This window comes from Physella acuta, unplaced genomic scaffold (assembly GCF_028476545.2).
Source record: "Physella acuta isolate Inbredline_101_S28 unplaced genomic scaffold, ASM2847654v3 ptg001125l, whole genome shotgun sequence".
Lineage (NCBI taxonomy): Eukaryota > Metazoa > Mollusca > Gastropoda > Physidae > Physella > Physella acuta.
In genome coordinates this window covers 6,010-23,967 of record NW_026732642.1, presented here as the reverse complement: position 1 = coordinate 23,967, position 17,958 = coordinate 6,010, and the positions used below count along the sequence as shown (strand labels likewise).

Genomic DNA, 17,958 nt, shown 5'->3' with positions numbered 1-17,958 from the left:
AGAAGGCATACAAATAAGGACTATCACGGCCAGAGTAGCTACAACCAACTAAAAATGTTTGGGGTTGTGGAGATAACTCTTGGAATTCAATACACTAGTAAACCTGTTTTTTTACTCTATGGAGATGAGATATGGAGAATGACACAAATAAAAAAAAATAATTTAATTTATAAACTCCCGTCTCAGAAAGATCCTTCCAGTACAATGGCCTGACACCAAGAAGAGTAGATACTTGGAGACAGTTGGAGGGACTAGCCCAGAACAGAGTGCCCTAGCTCTTATCAACAGTCTATGACAACAGGCTAACCTAACACCCATAGGCTTAAAGTTGAGACAGGGACTTGGTTGAAAAACTGTAATTGACAATAATATTCTCACAACATTTAGGTTTATATTACAACAAAACTTAGAGGATAAATTCAAAAGAATGTTTTTATTCAATTGAAGTTAATAGCATTTAGACATTATAAGTTTAATAAAGTATGAAGTGAAAACTCAAGCCAAGTTGCGCTAATGTATTAAGCTTGTATGGTTTGAAAGTAGGAAAATGAAGATAATGGTATTATATAAATCTTACTTCCAGACAATGCATTTAAAAATACAATAATCTTATATTGGCTAAGGGGTTGCCCATAAATGATGTCACAATATTGTAGCAAACCTTTTTTTCCCTTCTATCATCACATATACTTAGAAAAGGCAAGTCCCCTTTTCTAAAAACAATGACACAAACATCACATTTTCCACTCCCATTGCCATATTTCTAATGGACAATAAATAGTTTTAATTACTATTTAAAAAAATAAAATATAGTTCATGCTACATGTATTAAAAACCCCACCCCCACATAGCTTATTATCACATGTCAGAACTCTTCTACTATGTGCAGTATGTCTTTTTTAATAAGGAGAACCTTAATCAAGATTTCAAATATTGTAAAAGTACAGAAAAAAATATACAAATTCTAATATAATTAATAACACAAAAATATCAAGAAAATGACACATACAATCTTTTACCCAAACAGGAATAATTAAGTGAAAAAAAGTTAGTATCAATGTAAACACACTTATATATTTTAGTGAGATGACAAAAAAATCATTTTTTTTTTTAAAATTACCCACTATGACAACAGTTTTATTATAATTAATAAGTTGATTAGATAAAAAGCTAAATGAATCTCATTTTCATTGTTGAGTAGGTTTAATCACATAGATCTGAGTAGCATTAAAAAAAAAAATATTCAAAACAATAGTTATTCTTTTATACAGCAGCAGTCTAGTAATTATATATAGGCTAAGTCAGCATTTAAAAAATGAAATTAGTCAAGTTCTCTAAACTAGCTGCAATGATCTACTCTGCACACAACTAGCTGCACTTGAATGTTAAATACAAATTTAATGTGATGTTCTGTTTGTTCAATGGTAATGAACAATCTGAATATTTTAATGAGCTACAAACGCACCAATGTTTACACCTCAATTTTCTCTATAATGGCGGTCATCAACTTCTGCAAATCTTTGCTGCGCCTCTCTCCTGTCTCTAAGACTTCCTCATGGTTAGCTGTGGACACAGCATCATATTCCATAATGACCATGTTGGTGATCAGCGACATGCCAAATACTCTCATGCCACAATGTTTGGCTACCAAAACTTCTGGGATAGTACTCATACCTGGAAGTAAAAGATTTTTTTTTTAAATTAAAAAAAACAAAAAAAACATGTCAAACATGTATTACGACACAATGGTTGGCCACCCAAAACTCGGGCGTAGTAGGTCCTAATCATGCTATTACTACTATTAGTAATTACAACTCATACTTGGGGGGAGTAAAGAATAATTTGCTTTTAAAAAAAAGTTGAAAAAAAAAAAAAACAAGACAAAGACTCTATGCCACAATGTTTGGTTACCAAAATTTCTCATACTTGTAAAAAAAAAAAGTATACAAATGAGAACAAAGTCTGACCACGATCCTTTGAAGAGTTTGTTATTTAGTAACCTTGTATCAATTAACTTTTTATCGCAGTTATTTCCCCTGCTGCTTGTTTCTCTAGAAAAATGATCAACAAACAGAGTTTCTTCCAGGCATCTCTTGGGGGGGGGGGGGGGGGGGGGGGGCCGCCTTATATATTTATATATAGAAAATATATACTTTTAACAGTGTCCGCCCCGCCCCCCCCCCCCCCCCCCCGAAGAAAGTCTACCCCCCCCCCCCCCCGAGAAAAAAGTCTGGAAGAAACACTGTCAACAAAACAACGAGACTCGTGTCTACTAGTGCCTAGTTGTGATTGTTTCAACCGATTTCAATAATTTAAAAGTAATAACTGCAATGCAGCACCGTTTTGTAAAGAACCTTATAGATATATAAGCATGTCATCAAACGAAACATTAAGACCGTAGTGTCATCACACTGTCGCATTAAACCCGGCCACTACGGAGAAAACATCGCTCATAACACAGGTCATATTTTTTTAACACCGCCCACAACACATGTCCCCTATAACTACACATCTGTCACAATACATGTATTATCAAACATCGCTTAACCACAACACGTGTAAATGTATAGTGATTTCTTGTGTGGGGTCATACTTTAGGAATTTATTTTTTGCACTGAAGAAGTGTGCAAACCATCAACGAATGTCTGCGTAGCGATGTTGTATGGGTGGTGGTAAACGTATTGCAGTGATGTCTAGACTATTACTATTAGATTACTATTCTTAAAGTTTATAATTTACGTTGTTGGAATCTATTGTGTTCCACCTGTGGTCACTTAAGTCGTGTCCTGCCTTAAACGTTGTATTCTCTCATCGCATATTAACCATATTATACTTTTAAAAGTTATGAATAAGGATTTTTGAGGCCATCGAAGTTTTGAAGAAATAAAAACACTTTTTAAAAACCCGTGTGGCCTATCAATAGTAAAGCTCAATAGTGTTACTAACAACTCTAGTTCAAACAATTTACGTATTTTTTTTTTTAACAAAACAATTTAATACAAGCCATTACTGCATCTAACAAACTATAGCTATGAATATGTTGCATTTGAATAAGCTTATTTTTTTATGAATTTTTTATGGTTTATGATGATAGGTAACACAGTGTGGTGATGGTGATGCTGTTAAACGAAAGTTTATGCTGATGGGCAACATATGTGGTGATGGTGTTAAACGAAGGTTTATGCTGATTGGTAATGCGATTAATTTGAATGAGGATGTAAGTAGTTAATAACGAGGACAGTTCATAGAAGAAGGTATACTTGAGGAAAAATTATTTACGACCCCAAGTGGGCCGACAATATTTTTTTTATTGTACATGAAGATGTGTTTAAGACAGCAAGTACAGTTTATAAATCTTTCTTGAGAATGAGAGTAGAAACTAAACTTAAAATGTCGATTTCAGTTTGGTAGTGTAAACAAAAGGGTAAGAGGGTATCTAGATATATCTGGCGCAATTGTCTCTTTGAGATAATTGCTTCCTGGTCAATGGTAAGGAACCCATAACGATGTAGAATGAATTGGACTAGGCTATATCACTGGGTTTTGTAAACTAGTTCTTGAAGAAAACTAACGAATGTAAACATACTCTCATTCAGAAAAAGCAAGTCACAAGAAAACACCATACATCGACACATGGACTTCGATCATTATTTCATGAACAAATTACTGGTTTAGGACATTTAAAATCAGAATTTGAACAGTGTGAAGAATAACCGAATTTCTTAATAAATGAACTCAACCTTTTAACTTTCTTTTTCCTGAATAAACTTTTTGTGTTTGTACAGAAGTATGGACAATTCAGATGGACTTGAGATGACAACAGTGACAAGCAAAAAAAAAAACACCTCTACCTGTGGACAGAGGCTGGGCATGACTTATTATGTTGGTGCCTTCCTGAACATTTCCATTGCTTCCATCTTCATTTGTATACTGGGCCTACTATTTATTGAATTCTTGGACAAGTTCCATGAATCTGCAGCTGTTTGAGGAGAGCTTAGTTGTTACCAGGGCTAGGCTGTGTACCTTGTGCATCCTTGTGATAGCTTATGCTCCCAACATCATCATCATCCACTTCATGTTTGCAGTTTTGGGTATATCTTTAGGCTTCATCGTTGAGTCCCAAACCATACTGGTTGGCCTATACTTCAAGAAACACCGAGCCTTTGCTACTGCCTTTGTCAGTTTAGGTTTCAGCATGTCCACAAAAGGTGGGACTCCACAGATTTAACTTCTGTTAGACACCTATGACTTGCAAGGGGCACTGCTTATTCTTAGTGGATTAAACATCACTTGTATAGGTTTTTCTCTGCTCCAAAGTTCAGCCTCCCAGTATGATCAACAAAAAACTTTCCAACAGAAATAACAGTAGACAACTAAACAATTCTAAAAGACCTACCTTCATAGAAAGAAATAAAGCAAGTGAGCTTGCCAGAATACAGAACTTAGTCTGCTGATGACGTATCAGGCTGGTACAGGGAAAAGAAGTAAAAGGGTTAGTGAGTGTTCTCACTCAATTGTTATTGACTACCATCATGCAACTCATGTCTGCATGGGGTAAAGGCAACAGCTCTTCAACTTTCTTGGACAGAATTAAAAGATATCTGTCCTCTTCTAACAGTATCTAGGATAGGGGTTCCAACTCCTACTATTCTATCCTAAATGCCTTCAACGGGGAAAAAAATGGTCTAAAAGATGAGGATATAGCTCATCTAATCACAATAAATAGTGTTGCAGATATCAGTTCCAAATATGGCATAGGTGTTATTGCAGACAGGAGAATTGTAAAACAAATGCAACTTTTTTTTACCCAGCTAACCCTCAGCCTAACTATGGATGTTCCAGGGTATTTTGCTGCTGACTGTTGACAAGTGATCCTTGACCTTGCATACAGCATCCTCTATACAATGCTGGCAGTGATCACAGTGGACATATTTTTTGGCTACAGCACATAGGCCACATCATGCCTGGGAATTTCTTATCAATGGCATTGTGGAATCCATTGATCTCATCATTGCAGGTGCTCTAAAAGATCCGACTAACTCATTTTTGGGGTTATACCATTTCACAGGGGTATTAGCTTTAGTGAGTTATTCACTAGTATTTATAGTACAGAGCATATTTTCTTCAAAAAGACGATGTTATAAGATGTTTATAAAAGCTAACTTAAAAAGTCTATCATTATTTAATGCATGTTTGATTTTATGATTTGCATACTTTCATGTTACAATTTAAAAATTAAAAATATATCAAAATATATTTTATTCTCGTTTTTTACAGATTGATGTAATTTTAACATTTATTCTTGTAGTAGCCTATTTGTCATGTTCGCTGTGATCTTATTTGAAGGGTGCTTTTTAAAATAAATATAGGCGTGCTCAAAGGGTAGCCCTGGGTGCTACATGTCACCCGACTGCCTGAGGATGTGCCCTGGTTTGATTTAGTCAATGATTATAGTTTTTATAGTAGCCAACTGTATCCCTAGTGTATGGCCCACTTCAAAACACAAACATAGGCGCCATAGTGCTAACTGGCACACCGGGTCACTGACTGCTGGGTGAGCCTGCTGCAGTTTAACTGCTGAATCAAGTAGTACCCCTGACATTCAAAATCTTAAAATAGAAACTGAAACTAGCATCACTGATAACTGAAGTTACATAAGACAGCAGTCATTTTTAGGGGTGGGTATGCCACTACATATAGTGTTGAATGAAAACTAATAAACTTAAATAAAAGACCACGGGGAGAGGTGATGGTACCGAACAGGGGATGCATTGACACTTGTGGAGCTAGAAAAGTGGTGTTGGACAGAGAACTCTGGTGAGCTGTACTTGGTAGCAGGAGAAAGCACAAAAAGTGATTACATATTCATGTTCTTTTATACACATTTAAAAAAAATGTTCCCTTTGCCCTTCCCTACCCATGTCATTAAAACATTTTTAAAAATACTAGAAAGTTACCTGTAGCATCCACTCCAACTATTTCCAAGAAGCGGCATTCAGTGACAGTTTCAAAGTTAGGTCCTACCATCATGCTATATACCCCTTCTTGTATAAAATCTTTAAACCCCATTTCAATGGCCAGGCTCATTGCAAGTTTTCTTATTTCCAGATCATATGCTCTTGACACGGGGGGAAAACGAGGACCAAACCTAGCAGACAAAGAATACATGTCATCTTTATTTTTAGATCAAACGTAGCATGTTTCTCCTACAATTGTGTAGGTAGGCCTATATGTGCAAACAAAAAAAATTAGATTAAGAGATTCTTTATGGCTAAAATGTGATAGACAATTTGAAAACAGGACCCCCTCCACATTGACATTTGTTTCTCTACAGTGAACTAATTGGAAGTATCATTTGTTTATAACAAATATATACAAGTTTTTATGGTGTTTTTCAAAAGATAATTACACAAAACAAAGAAAAAAAAGAGTTAAATTTTAGGTTCACAGTAAACTTCAAAACTTATTTTAAAATAGATTTTTCTTTGAATTTTTTTTATTGAAACACAAAATTAAAATCTAGAAATTGCAAGAATATAAAGCGGTAAGAAACTATCAGATGATCTCATTACCTACCTCTCGTCATTAGGACCAACAAGAGGATTAACACCAGCAAAGCCAGCCAGGTTTAAATGGTCCTTGATGATCATAATGTCTCCCACGTGAAATTTTCTGTTGATTCCACCAGCAGCATTGGTTACAAATAAAGTTTTTACTCCCATCAAATGCATGGTTCTTACAGGAAGTGTAGTCTGACATAGGGAGAAAATTGTTTACATGTTAGCTAAACAAGAATTACAGAATGTGAAATTACCAACTAAATGAAAGTATGTCACAATATCTAAATGTCATTCTATAAACACCCTACATAAGTTTTCAAAGGCAATTTTATTAAAACAGTTTTCAAAATAAATTATTGTGAACATATTGAACCTATTACAACACATAAGCAAAATAATTAGATTGACTCACCTTTTGGGGTGGGTATCCTTCATAGCAGTGAGATCTACCTTGCATAAGCACAACATTCTTACCCCCTAAAGTGCCAAAGACAAGTTTTCCTTCATGCCCAGGAACTGGCAATAGATATAACAACAAATTACATTGATATAATTTATACTGAAATTTACACAATTATTGTTTTTAAAAAAGTTACCCCTTCAAAAGAACATGAATTTTAAACTCAAGATATTTTTTATTATAAAAAAAAACTAAAAATATAAACATTGTATCATACCTGTGCTGATTGGGAACTCTGGAATATCTTTGTAAGCTATAACTTCTTGATTTTCTACAGAATTAGCTAATTTGCCTAAACCTGATCCACAAATAATTCCAAGTTTGGGACGACATTTCACCTTATCCAAGATGAACTTAGCAATCTGTTCCACTTCATCATATGAGTAACTACAATATAAGATTAGATAATTATACAGTGCCATAGTTGCCATAAGTATAGAACATTAAAAATACAACCAGTAAATGCTGAGTGTAGTGTTCCAAGTCACATACAGATGCAGTGCATTCAGCATAAAATATTGAGTACTTAATTTATGAGACATTTTTTACAACTTTTTTTCTTCCATTTTAATAATGTAGTAAAATAATATTTCAATGAAAACAATCTGGTTATGTTTTTGTTTTGAAAAACATTAATTATAACAAGTGCTAGGCCTACAACTTGATTTAATTACAACTTCCATAATAGCAATATTATGAAATGATCCCTGTTAATGTGTTATCTATAATGTTTTTTTTTATCAGCAAGTAGTAAGAGTAATAAATAATCTGTTGTCTGTTTTAAGGACAAAGATAAAAGTGCAATAAGTTAAGGCCTAAACAGACATCTGAGGTTAAAGAGTTATTGGTATGGGCCCTACATCAATATTATCTTGAATGAATGGCAGTGACAAATTTTTATGGAAGAAACAATGTTATTTGTACAATAATATTATGTCATATTGAATAAAAAAAGATATTAGATACTTTATTCCTGTTGGGTACCAACATATCAATCCCTCAGCAAAATGCTAACTTAACTCTAACCCTAATCTTACACTAGTAGGCTAATTGAGCTACCAAGCAGTTTCCTCCAGATAAAAGTAAAGTACCTTTCAGACCTGGCAACCAATAAAGTTATGTTCATCTATTTCTTCAACATTTGTATAAATTTGTGGTCAGAACTGTGCTCAGCTGCTTTTTCTTTCCCTGACTGAAATAAAGAACCCATCTGATTTGGGTAGCCTTGGGGGAAATCCCTTTAAACTCAAGACCCTCTGCCTAGTAACTATGTGCTTTAAAACTACTCAACCACTCTGTCCCATCATCCTATATACTATATTAGTATAGAAAAGTTACTAAAATTATATCAGTCATGAATGTCACTGTCATATGACCATTTATCTCTCTAAGATATGAATGATAATATATTTTTGAAAAATTGTACTTATTCTTAGCATTTTGGAGATATCGGTCTTAATAAAAAAAAGTAACATATGACTAAAAAATGTAACCTTTAAATTTGAAGCTAGTCTACTGTGGTTAGATTAAGATTGATTTGCACATAGCTAATGTACCTAAGGGATTGGTATTACTATTTGGCACCAGCTGTATTGCAGGAGCTGCAGAAAGGAAACCAGAGTTGGTATAACATAAGGGGATCAGCTTCTGTTTGATTTCGGATAACAAGCCTCATCTGCCCTGGTTTAGACTTATTATGAGTTATCAACCATGAATTTTCCCTCCAGACCACACAGACCCTAGCTACAATGTTCTGGAATAATTACTGATGCTAGATCTATATCAAATACTAGCATTAGCAAATCCACCAGAAGAGTCCCAAAATAAAATGCATACATTTTAGTACAGGTAATGTCCCAATGCGTAGCTAAAATTAACTATAGACCAAACTGTGTCTCTCCAAATAACGTGGCTATACTGACACAGGTTTAAAGAGAAAGAGGTAACTGAAACAAGTGAACTCCACTTAAAATGCACCATGGATTATGGACTGTCAGGTTCAAAAGCCAACAAAAGGGAAAGGGTTCTACTACAAGTTCTATTACCAAGTACTACGACTACAGAACTACTTTACTTTTGTATTAGTATTGTTTTGTTACTATTAGTATTTACATTAACAGTTTAGTAAAATTATTATTTGTCTAAATTACTAGCACCTAATTAGTAATTATAGTAATTATTAATACCCAATTAAGTAGGCAAATTATAATACAAAACAAAAGTAAATATAATTTAAATATAATCTATATATATAAAAAGCAATGTATGTCTGTGTGTCTGTCCTTTATGCATTACTACAGCTCTCATCACATCGCCGTGAAACTTTGGGAAGTTGTTGAGACTATTCCTGGGGAGGTTTCTGCAAAAAATTTTTTTCAAATTCGCAGGGGTGGCGTCCCGGCAGGGCGCGATTTGTTTTTCTCTATATACGGTATATAAAAATAATAAAAGTGAATTGCAGTGACACCGTTCACACGATCGCCATGAAACTTTGGAAAGATGTTGAGAATACTCCTGGGGAGGTTTTCGCGCAAAAAACATTTTTAAATTCGTAGGGGTGGCGCCCCGGTAGGGCGCGATTTGTTTTTCTCTATATACGGTATATAAAAATAAAAAGTCGAGTTTGGTTTGACATCGTTCATCTGCTAGCCATGAGACTTTGGGGAGTTCATAATACACTCTAAGGAAGGGTTCTGTAAAAAAATAATTTTTAATTTCGCAAGGGCGGCGCCACGGGAGGGTCCGATTTTTCTCTACATATGGTATATAAAAATAATAAAAGTGAATTGCAGTGACACCGTTCATCCGATAGGCATGAAACTTTGGGGAGTTCATCATAAAACTCTAGGGAAGGGTTCTGTAAAAAATCATTTTTAATTTCGCAAGGGCGGCGCCACGGGAGGGTGCGATTTTGGTGTGACACCGTTATCCGAAAGCCATGAGACTTTGGGGGAGTTGATTAGAACAATTCAGGGAAGGGTTCTGTAAAAAAAATAAATCCTTTTTTAATTTCGCAAGGGCGGTGCCACGGGAGGCTGCAATTTTTCTCTATATACGGTTTATAAAAATAAGAGTCTATTTCGGTTTCACATCGTTCATCCGTGTACCATGAAACTGTGGGGAGATGATTAGATCACTCAATGGTAGGGTTCTGCAAAAAAATATTGTTTAATATTGCAAGGGCGGCGCCCCCAGGGGAGAGCGATTTTTTTTCTCTATACATGGTATATAAAAAATAAAACTCGGATGCGGTTCATCCGAGTGCCATGAAACTTTAGGAAGTAGATAAGAATACTCTCGAGAATATTTCTGCGAAAAAGAAAACTAAAGCTTCGTATGGGCGGCTCCATATAGGGTACAACTTTCGTCAATACACGGTTTGGCGCCCAGAGTTTTAGAGCGACTATGTTGGCACTTGGCACCCGTTAATCGAGCGTCCTGCATAGCGAGTAAGGGGTACTACTATACTCAGCGGTAAAACTACAACAGTCTTCTAAAAATAACTTTGTAACGCGAGGAAATCCTTGTGTACAGTTTCGTCACCTTGCCAAAGATGAAAAAATAACTTTTTGAATATGAGGAGCCTACTGTAGAGTTTCGTCACTTTGCATCTACTATTAGACAATCCAGTCAGAAATTGATATCAAGCATCTAATAATAGACCATTAGTAACGCTAGCATATTGCATCAGTCACACTGATATTTAAAACATGTCAAATAATTTTTTTACGTGTTAAAGAAAAAAATCCTGTTCATTTGTGTCACTTTAGCGAATGACGAAATCTGCATCATTATTAACAGGATGCTATTAGGCCGATGGCGCCTGATAGTTTTAAGGAACCAGGTGTCGTACGCCGCGCCTATGTGGTAGTGTAATCGGGGGGTGGGGGCCCTGAGAGCGCCCCTCTACGTCTCTGACACAGAGGCGGTCACTGAAGTGTGTTCTACCATATTATTTCGGTGAGTGATTAATGTACACTCAATGTTTTCAGGCGGTAGTGTAGGTAAACCCGTGTCCTAATATTTATGATCCAAGAACAGGCATTGTTTACATTTAAATAACTCATTTTTAGAAAAGAAGGTCACGCGTCTAAGAACATATAATTATAATTGATAACGCGTTGGTGAAATCCTAATATATTTCGTCAAACTTTCTTCTATCCTCGTGGCAACGCGCGGGGGTCGGGTAAGCTAGTACTATATAAAGTAGGCATGAGGAATATGTCTCTTGTAATAGTAAATACTAAAATAATATAGGCAGGGGGTGCGGACTGCACCAGGTGACACCATTTGGGGGGGGGGGGGGGGGGGCGCTGACACCAAGACCAATATTTGCAAAATTATATATCAATGGGAGGGGCTCACAAACTACTGCAAAATTTTGAGAGGAATAAAGGCTCGTTGAGTATTTTGAATAACAGATAAGTCAATCAACGACAGGTGTATATAGGCCTATGTAGACCTTATAATATATATATATATTGTTAGCCCCTATATTAGGCCTATATAAAATTATATATGGGGCTATATATAAAATATAAATATAAGCCTATCTAATAGTTCTAGTAATATCTATCTATCTCTAGAAAACATATTAACTCATTCTATACCAGGGGGTTTTCCACCTCCTGACCTCATTGGTTCGTGACCCAATTTTTTTTACACAGCCCTTACCTACTTAAATAATTATAGCTCCTATGTTTTTCTAACCAGAATTATGTATTATACATCAAAATAAACAGAAATGAATTTTCTATAGTAATAAATGAAGATAATTGAGGGTTATGTTAAAGAAAGTAGTTTTTTTACATGTTAAAATGAGGTGTTAGTGTAACAACACATAAAAAATAAAAACATATTTCCTACTTACATAATCACAAGTCACCAACCACTTACCCAAACTTTATGAAACTTACACATTTTGTTGGTTATCCATATATACACAACATATCCAAATATGAAAAAAAACACTTGTAAAATAAAAAAGTTATGCACAAAAAACTAAAAAGATTGAAAAGCTGAAAACAGGACATCTTTTTTTACAACCAGCATACTAAGATTTATAGTTACTCTTAGTATGCCAAATTCTAAAGCAGGGCTCCTTACATAAAAATGGTTGACCAGGACAATCTGCACATACATTGCTGGTTCTTTTGCGAGCACCTGGTTTACTACAGACCTGACAATTACGGTCTTTTTTAGCCGACATAGGGATATGTATTTTAGCGGCTAGCCGAATGGTTGGATTGTCAGTAACCAAAATTCACACTTGGCTGTGGTTGCTGGGCTAGGGCAATATCCACAGGTTTCTCAACAAGTGATCTACCAGCTTCAGCTATAAGTTGAACAATCAAGTTGGACTTGAACTGAGCTAGACTGATCTTCGCTTGCTTGGGGTGAGACTCACGAAATAAAATCGCAGCGTTGACATGGCAGATTTCCAACAGCCAGTGGAATATTTTTTTCCACCACTTGTGGCTTTTTCTTTTGTGGCAGCCATAGTAGCCAACTAGCTGATCTGCTCTATCACAACCATTCATATTTTGATTATATAAATTTATGGCTGTTGGTTTTTCGACGTCACCACGTTTGGTTTTGATTAGTGTTTTGCTAACACTTCCTTGACTGGTCACAACTGACACAAACCTTTTAGCCTTTTTATCCCTAAATGCCACTGTAAGGTACTTTTCTTCATGCATGTACCACTTCATCTCCATATGGCTCAAGACAAGAGACTTGAGTGCAGGAGGGAAATTTTTCCGTCTTATGTCGACCGTGCCAGTATAATAATAACTCTGACGGCTGAGAAACCCAAGCAGAGGTACAGAGGTGTAAAACCTATCTGCAAAAATATGGTGGCCTTTTGTTAGTGGTGTCAACAATTTTTGAAAAACCTTTTCAGCCATGGTGCAATTTTTGTCTAGGTCTGGATGATAAGTAGTCGCAGAACCGTAGTACGTAAATAAATTTACGTCATACCCCGTCTTACTGTCGCACAAGCCAAATGTTTTTATATGATATTTAGAAGGCTTTGTGGCATTGAACTGTTTGTTCTTCCACCTTCCCTTATATTCAATGACCATTTCATCGACAGATAAATTAAGACCGGGGTAAAATGCATCTTGGAATGATGCCATCAATGTATTGAGAAAGGGCTCAATTTTATCTTGCGCCTCTGCCTTGTCACCAGCCGCATGTAAAAATGTGTGGTAAAGGGCCTGAAATCTGTTTCTGGCCATGGTTTGTCCATACCAAGGTGTAAAAAGGTGGGCTTCTTTTACAGACCAGTAGCTTTTTATTGAAGGCCTAGGGTTGAGGCCCATAGCTATCAAAATAGCCAAAAATTTCAACTCTGGTCTCGTTACTGGTTGAAATTTGTAGTACACTGAATGCCTGAGCTGAGGAAACACTAATTTTCCCCTAGCATACTCATTGATATTAGCTAATAATAGCTCAATGATCTGGTCATTCAATAAAGTGAGCAGGCAATCTAGCTCAGTTGACTCGGGTGTTATTTTATCCGAGTTTACGCCATGGGATTCGTGGCGAACAAAACGAAAGTTGTTTTGCGTTGTACCTTCATGTACTTCTGCCCAAATAAAATTAGTACTACTAGTGGTAGTAGCAGTACCACTGACAGTTACAGGCTCATCCTGTCCTGTTACAAAAGTATTAGTACTAGCAGTATTAGTACCAGCTTTCCTTTTTTTAGGCATGGGTCCCTTACCCTTCCCTGCAGAAGGTTTGCCACACCCACTTTTGTTGTTATCACAATCACTATCAGTATCACCACTACTACCAGATCTATCACTCTCACTGCTTGATGAATAATTATTATCTTCATCAGATGATAAAACCAATGTTTCTTCATCTGAATCTAAATTATTCATCCACTCATCAAGCATAACGCGTGCTTTTTCAGCACAAAATCGCTTGAGTGGGCGTTGGCCTGAGGGACCTAATTCCATAATGAATTTTAAAACGTAAACACGAACTTTAAACTTGAATAAAACACACGTGAAACACTCCCAGTGCAAAATTTTTGAACCGAAAGAAAGATCCGGATGTCGTGTATTTAAAAACATGGATTTGAATAAGTTAGTTTAAATATTAGACTGAATTTTCGCATGAAACAAACACTAGGGTTGCCAAGCCGGAGACTCCGGCTCGCGGGCCTACGGTGAAGCTGGCGCGAGCCGGAATCTCCGGCTCATGGGACGGATTGTGTTAATTTAATAATGATATTTATTGATATCTAGGCCTATATCCAGTGACATCGCAAGTTCTGTGGTTTCTTGCTGCAGGACCTCACAGTGTCACCCCCCCACCCAAAATCCTATGTTATAGATATGTTCTAGATAAAATGTAAGCCGATGCTAGCAGGAAAAAGATACGCATGCGCAATGGAGAGAAACTACGACTTGCCATCGCGGCGATGTTTTCAATGGTACTGCCCTTGCGTGTGTTTACAACCGCAGAACCCTAACACACCCTAATCCTATCCCTAACCCTCATTCTAACCCTAACTACGGGTCACTGCGCATGCGCAGAGCTATCTTTTGCCGACTAAGTGGAGACGTTGGGGAGAAAAATCTTCCGAGTAGTCACTTAGTAAAATTTATATCTACTCTCGTTTTTAGTAACCCTTCTAATTTTCTTACACTCCCTAACTCACCAACCTTGTTTTGATCATGGCTGGAGCTACAGGCAACTTTTATTATCAAATCTGTGAGTGATGTTGTCAATGTTGATTGATCATCTGATGAGTGAACTTCAGTAAACTAGAAACAGAAAAATGTTAAATGACAATGAGGCGAGGTCGAGAGGTCTAGAATCTAGATCTAGATCTAGATCTTCTAGCTAGATCTAGATTCTAGATCTAGATCTAGACTCTAGATCGTTATAATAACATAACTTTTTGTAAAGTTGAATCCTAGCTACTAGATTTTCTAGATCTAGATTCTAAGTAAGTACTAGTTAGATCTATCTAGTCTAGATCTAGTAACTAAGCCTAGATCTAGATCTAGATCTACCTCGCCTCTAAGGCTCTAAAACTCTATGCTATGGTAGCCTAAGTTTTTCGCTTTTGACCTTTAATCTTTATCAGAGTGGCTGCCGGTCACGTGACCAGGTTATGGTAAAATCTTAGTTTAGGCCTAGCGTCGTAAATTCGGCCAAAACTAGTAATGTGGGAGAGAGTGAATTAATGAATATGTCATTAAATATGAGTACACACCTTTGCATTATTAAAAAGCAATGTTAGAAAACGAATTTTAGACGATATTTTGCGTTTTAGATAACTGTTTTAATAAATTGTAATAGTATAGACAAGATTTTCGAAAAATATCGATGTTTAAAAAAAATTTAACTGCAATTTTGAGGGGGGTTGTAGGTTGAGGTGGGACATCATTTAGGGGGGGGGGGGGGGTCTGACTTTTTGTGACGACGTGTGACGGAGGGGAGAAGGAGGTAAAAATCGTCAAAAAAGCGTGACGTCATTTATTGATGACCCCTTAGTGATTCTATCGTAACTTATGACATTTTTTTTACTTCTCTTTACCTTAATTAAACCCCAACCTCCGTCATATTTTTTAGCGCAATTTCCATTCTGGAGAATTGCGTTTATTAACTCGTCATTTCTGGGAATGGATGGATGAATGTATGGATGTATGAATGTGTGTCCGGGCTTTAAGTCGTATCTCCTCCTCAACGAAGCAATATCTGTAATAGATTGAGTTAATTGTGAGGTCAAGGGAACTCACTCTCTGTATTAGTATTATATTTATGTTGTTATCTTGAGTGATGTCCCTTACATGTTGTTATCTATAAATAGTTCTCTCTCGCCACTTCTCTCCCTCTTTGCATCATGGCGTCTGTAAATAAAGGCTGTTAACAACCAATGTGGCTCCTCGTCAATCTACCTCATTTGGCGACGAAGGATAAACATCTACTAGAAAGAGCACCTACTTACGCAAAAAAGAGGTTTGCTAGAGCTTATTAGCTAATTATTTCTAGAATTATGGCGCTGTATGGCCAAATAAAAGAATTTGATGCGAATGATGAAATCATTCAAGATTACCTAGAGAGGTTAAGCTTTTACCTAGAAGCTAACGACGTGACGATAGAAGCCAAAAAGAGAGCTGTTTTGTTAACAGTCATAGGGCCTCAACAATTTAGGCTACTAAAGGACTTATGCGCACCAGCTAGTCTAACTACCAAGAGCTTTAACGAGCTGAGCAAATTGCTAATTGACCACCATGCGCCTACCCCATCAAAGTTTCTATGTAGAGCTAGATTTGACAGTAGGACTCGTCAACCAAACGAGTCAATATCAGAATATGTTGCTGCTTTACGTCATTTAAGTGAATTTTGTGAATTCGGAGACACGCTGTCTGACAGACTATGTGAAAAGTTTGTGACAGGTGTAAACAGCCCTGATATTCAAAGAAAGTTGCTGCTCGAGTCAGATCTAACATTAGAAAAAGCAATACAACTAGCAACTTCATTCCAGCAGTCATCTGATGCGGCGAGATCTTTAGCACCTTCAGAGATCCATGCAGTAAACAGCAGGTTAGTCAATAAACATCAACCCCATCAGAGCATTCCAACTTATGCTAAACAGCCTGCTCGTTCAAAGCCTAGATCTAAATCTAGTAATAATTATCAAAAATGTCATCGATGCAAAGGTCCCCATGCATCTCATCGGTGCAAGTTCAAGTCTGCAACTTGTTATAAGTGCGGTAAGCAAGGTCACATTGCCAAGGCCTGCTTTGCAAAGTCTTCGTCTGTTGCTAAATCTAGCCAGTCAAGACAGTACCGCAACCAAAAGCAGCACTATGTTAACTCTCACCAAGACTACCTAACCCAACCAATGAACCACTCTACCTGTGAAAATGCTCAAACTGATTCGCAGCCGGATTTCAGCCTGTTCTCTGTGAAATCAATAAGTCATGCTCCCATCAATGTACAAGTTAATATCAACGGTAAGAGCATCAGCTTCCAACTTGACACTGGAGCATCTCTAACAGTCATAACAAAGAAAGATTTTGACGCTGTCACAGGAGGATCAGTGCCTCTACAACCATGTCACAAGTGTTTAACAACATACACTGGTGACAATGTTCCGGTAATAGGAGAGTGTATGGTTCATGTAAATTATAATGGTCAAAGTGTTAAACTTCCTCTTCTTGTGGTTGAAGGAAATGGACCGCCATTACTGGGTAGGAACTGGTTAAGTAATCTTAAGTTAAATTGGGAGAGTATTTGTTCATTGAAGAATGTAAAAGAATCTAGTCTTACTTCACTAGATAAAGTTATATCTGAAAATAAATGTGTTTTTGGTAATTCAGGTTTACTAAATGATAGAACAGTGAAGTTAAGCATTAAAGATACAAATCCAAGATACTGCAAAGCTAGAGTTCCACCTTATGCAATGAGGAATAAAATTGAAAATGAGCTAAGTAGATTGGAATCTAATGGCATCATAAAGAAGGTAGACTATTCCGATTGGGCGACACCCATTGTGCCAGTGTTAAAGAAGGATGGTTCTATAAGAATTTGTGGAGATTATAAAACTACACTGAATAAGCAAATAGAGCTAAATAGGTACCCTATACCTAACATTGAGGAAATTTCTTTGAATTTGGCAGGAGGAGACAAATTCACTGAATTAGACTTTAGTCATGCTTACACTCAACTAGAACTGCATCCAGATTCAAAAGTCTATACGACAATAAACACACATAAAGGACTCTACCAATATGAAAGACTATGTTTTGGCATATCATCTAGTCCTGGAATTTTCCAAGCTGTCATGGACAGTATTTTTAAGGACATTCCAAATGTTTGTGTGTACTTTGACAATGTGTACATAACTGGTAAGAATGACACTGAACATCTTAAAACACTTGATAAAGTATTAAAAATTGTTGGTGAAAA

The 17,958-nt window shown here is 36.5% G+C and overlaps 1 protein-coding gene and 1 pseudogene across 1 annotated transcript; one reads left to right on the top strand and one right to left on the bottom strand.

Annotated features, from left to right (window-relative positions):
- Positions 1–126: 126 nt before the first annotated feature.
- LOC131956046 (purine nucleoside phosphorylase) lies at positions 127–14,817 on the bottom strand. Its single transcript, XM_059320401.1, has 6 exons — positions 14,700–14,817; positions 7,238–7,407; positions 6,973–7,076; positions 6,577–6,752; positions 5,958–6,148; positions 127–1,674 (listed from the first exon to the last, which is right to left on the bottom strand). Exons 1-6 carry the CDS (start codon positions 14,711–14,713, stop codon positions 1,472–1,474), a joined length of 858 nt encoding a protein of 285 aa, XP_059176384.1. The 5' UTR covers positions 14,714–14,817; the 3' UTR covers positions 127–1,471.
- LOC131956047 (uncharacterized) lies at positions 3,843–4,750 on the top strand (annotated as a pseudogene).
- Positions 14,818–17,958: the final 3,141 nt, after the last annotated feature.

What these genes read in the sequence shown, in the direction of transcription:
- LOC131956046 (XM_059320401.1), bottom strand. An exon ending in GTTGGTCCTAATGACGAGAG is followed by an intron (nt 6,149 to 6,576) that starts GTAGGTAATGAG and finishes TTTGTCTGCTAG; the next exon opens with GTTTGGTCCTCGTTTTCCCC. An exon ending in AGTTGGAGTGGATGCTACAG is followed by an intron (nt 1,675 to 5,957) that starts GTAACTTTCTAG and finishes TTTTACTTCCAG; the next exon opens with GTATGAGTACTATCCCAGAA.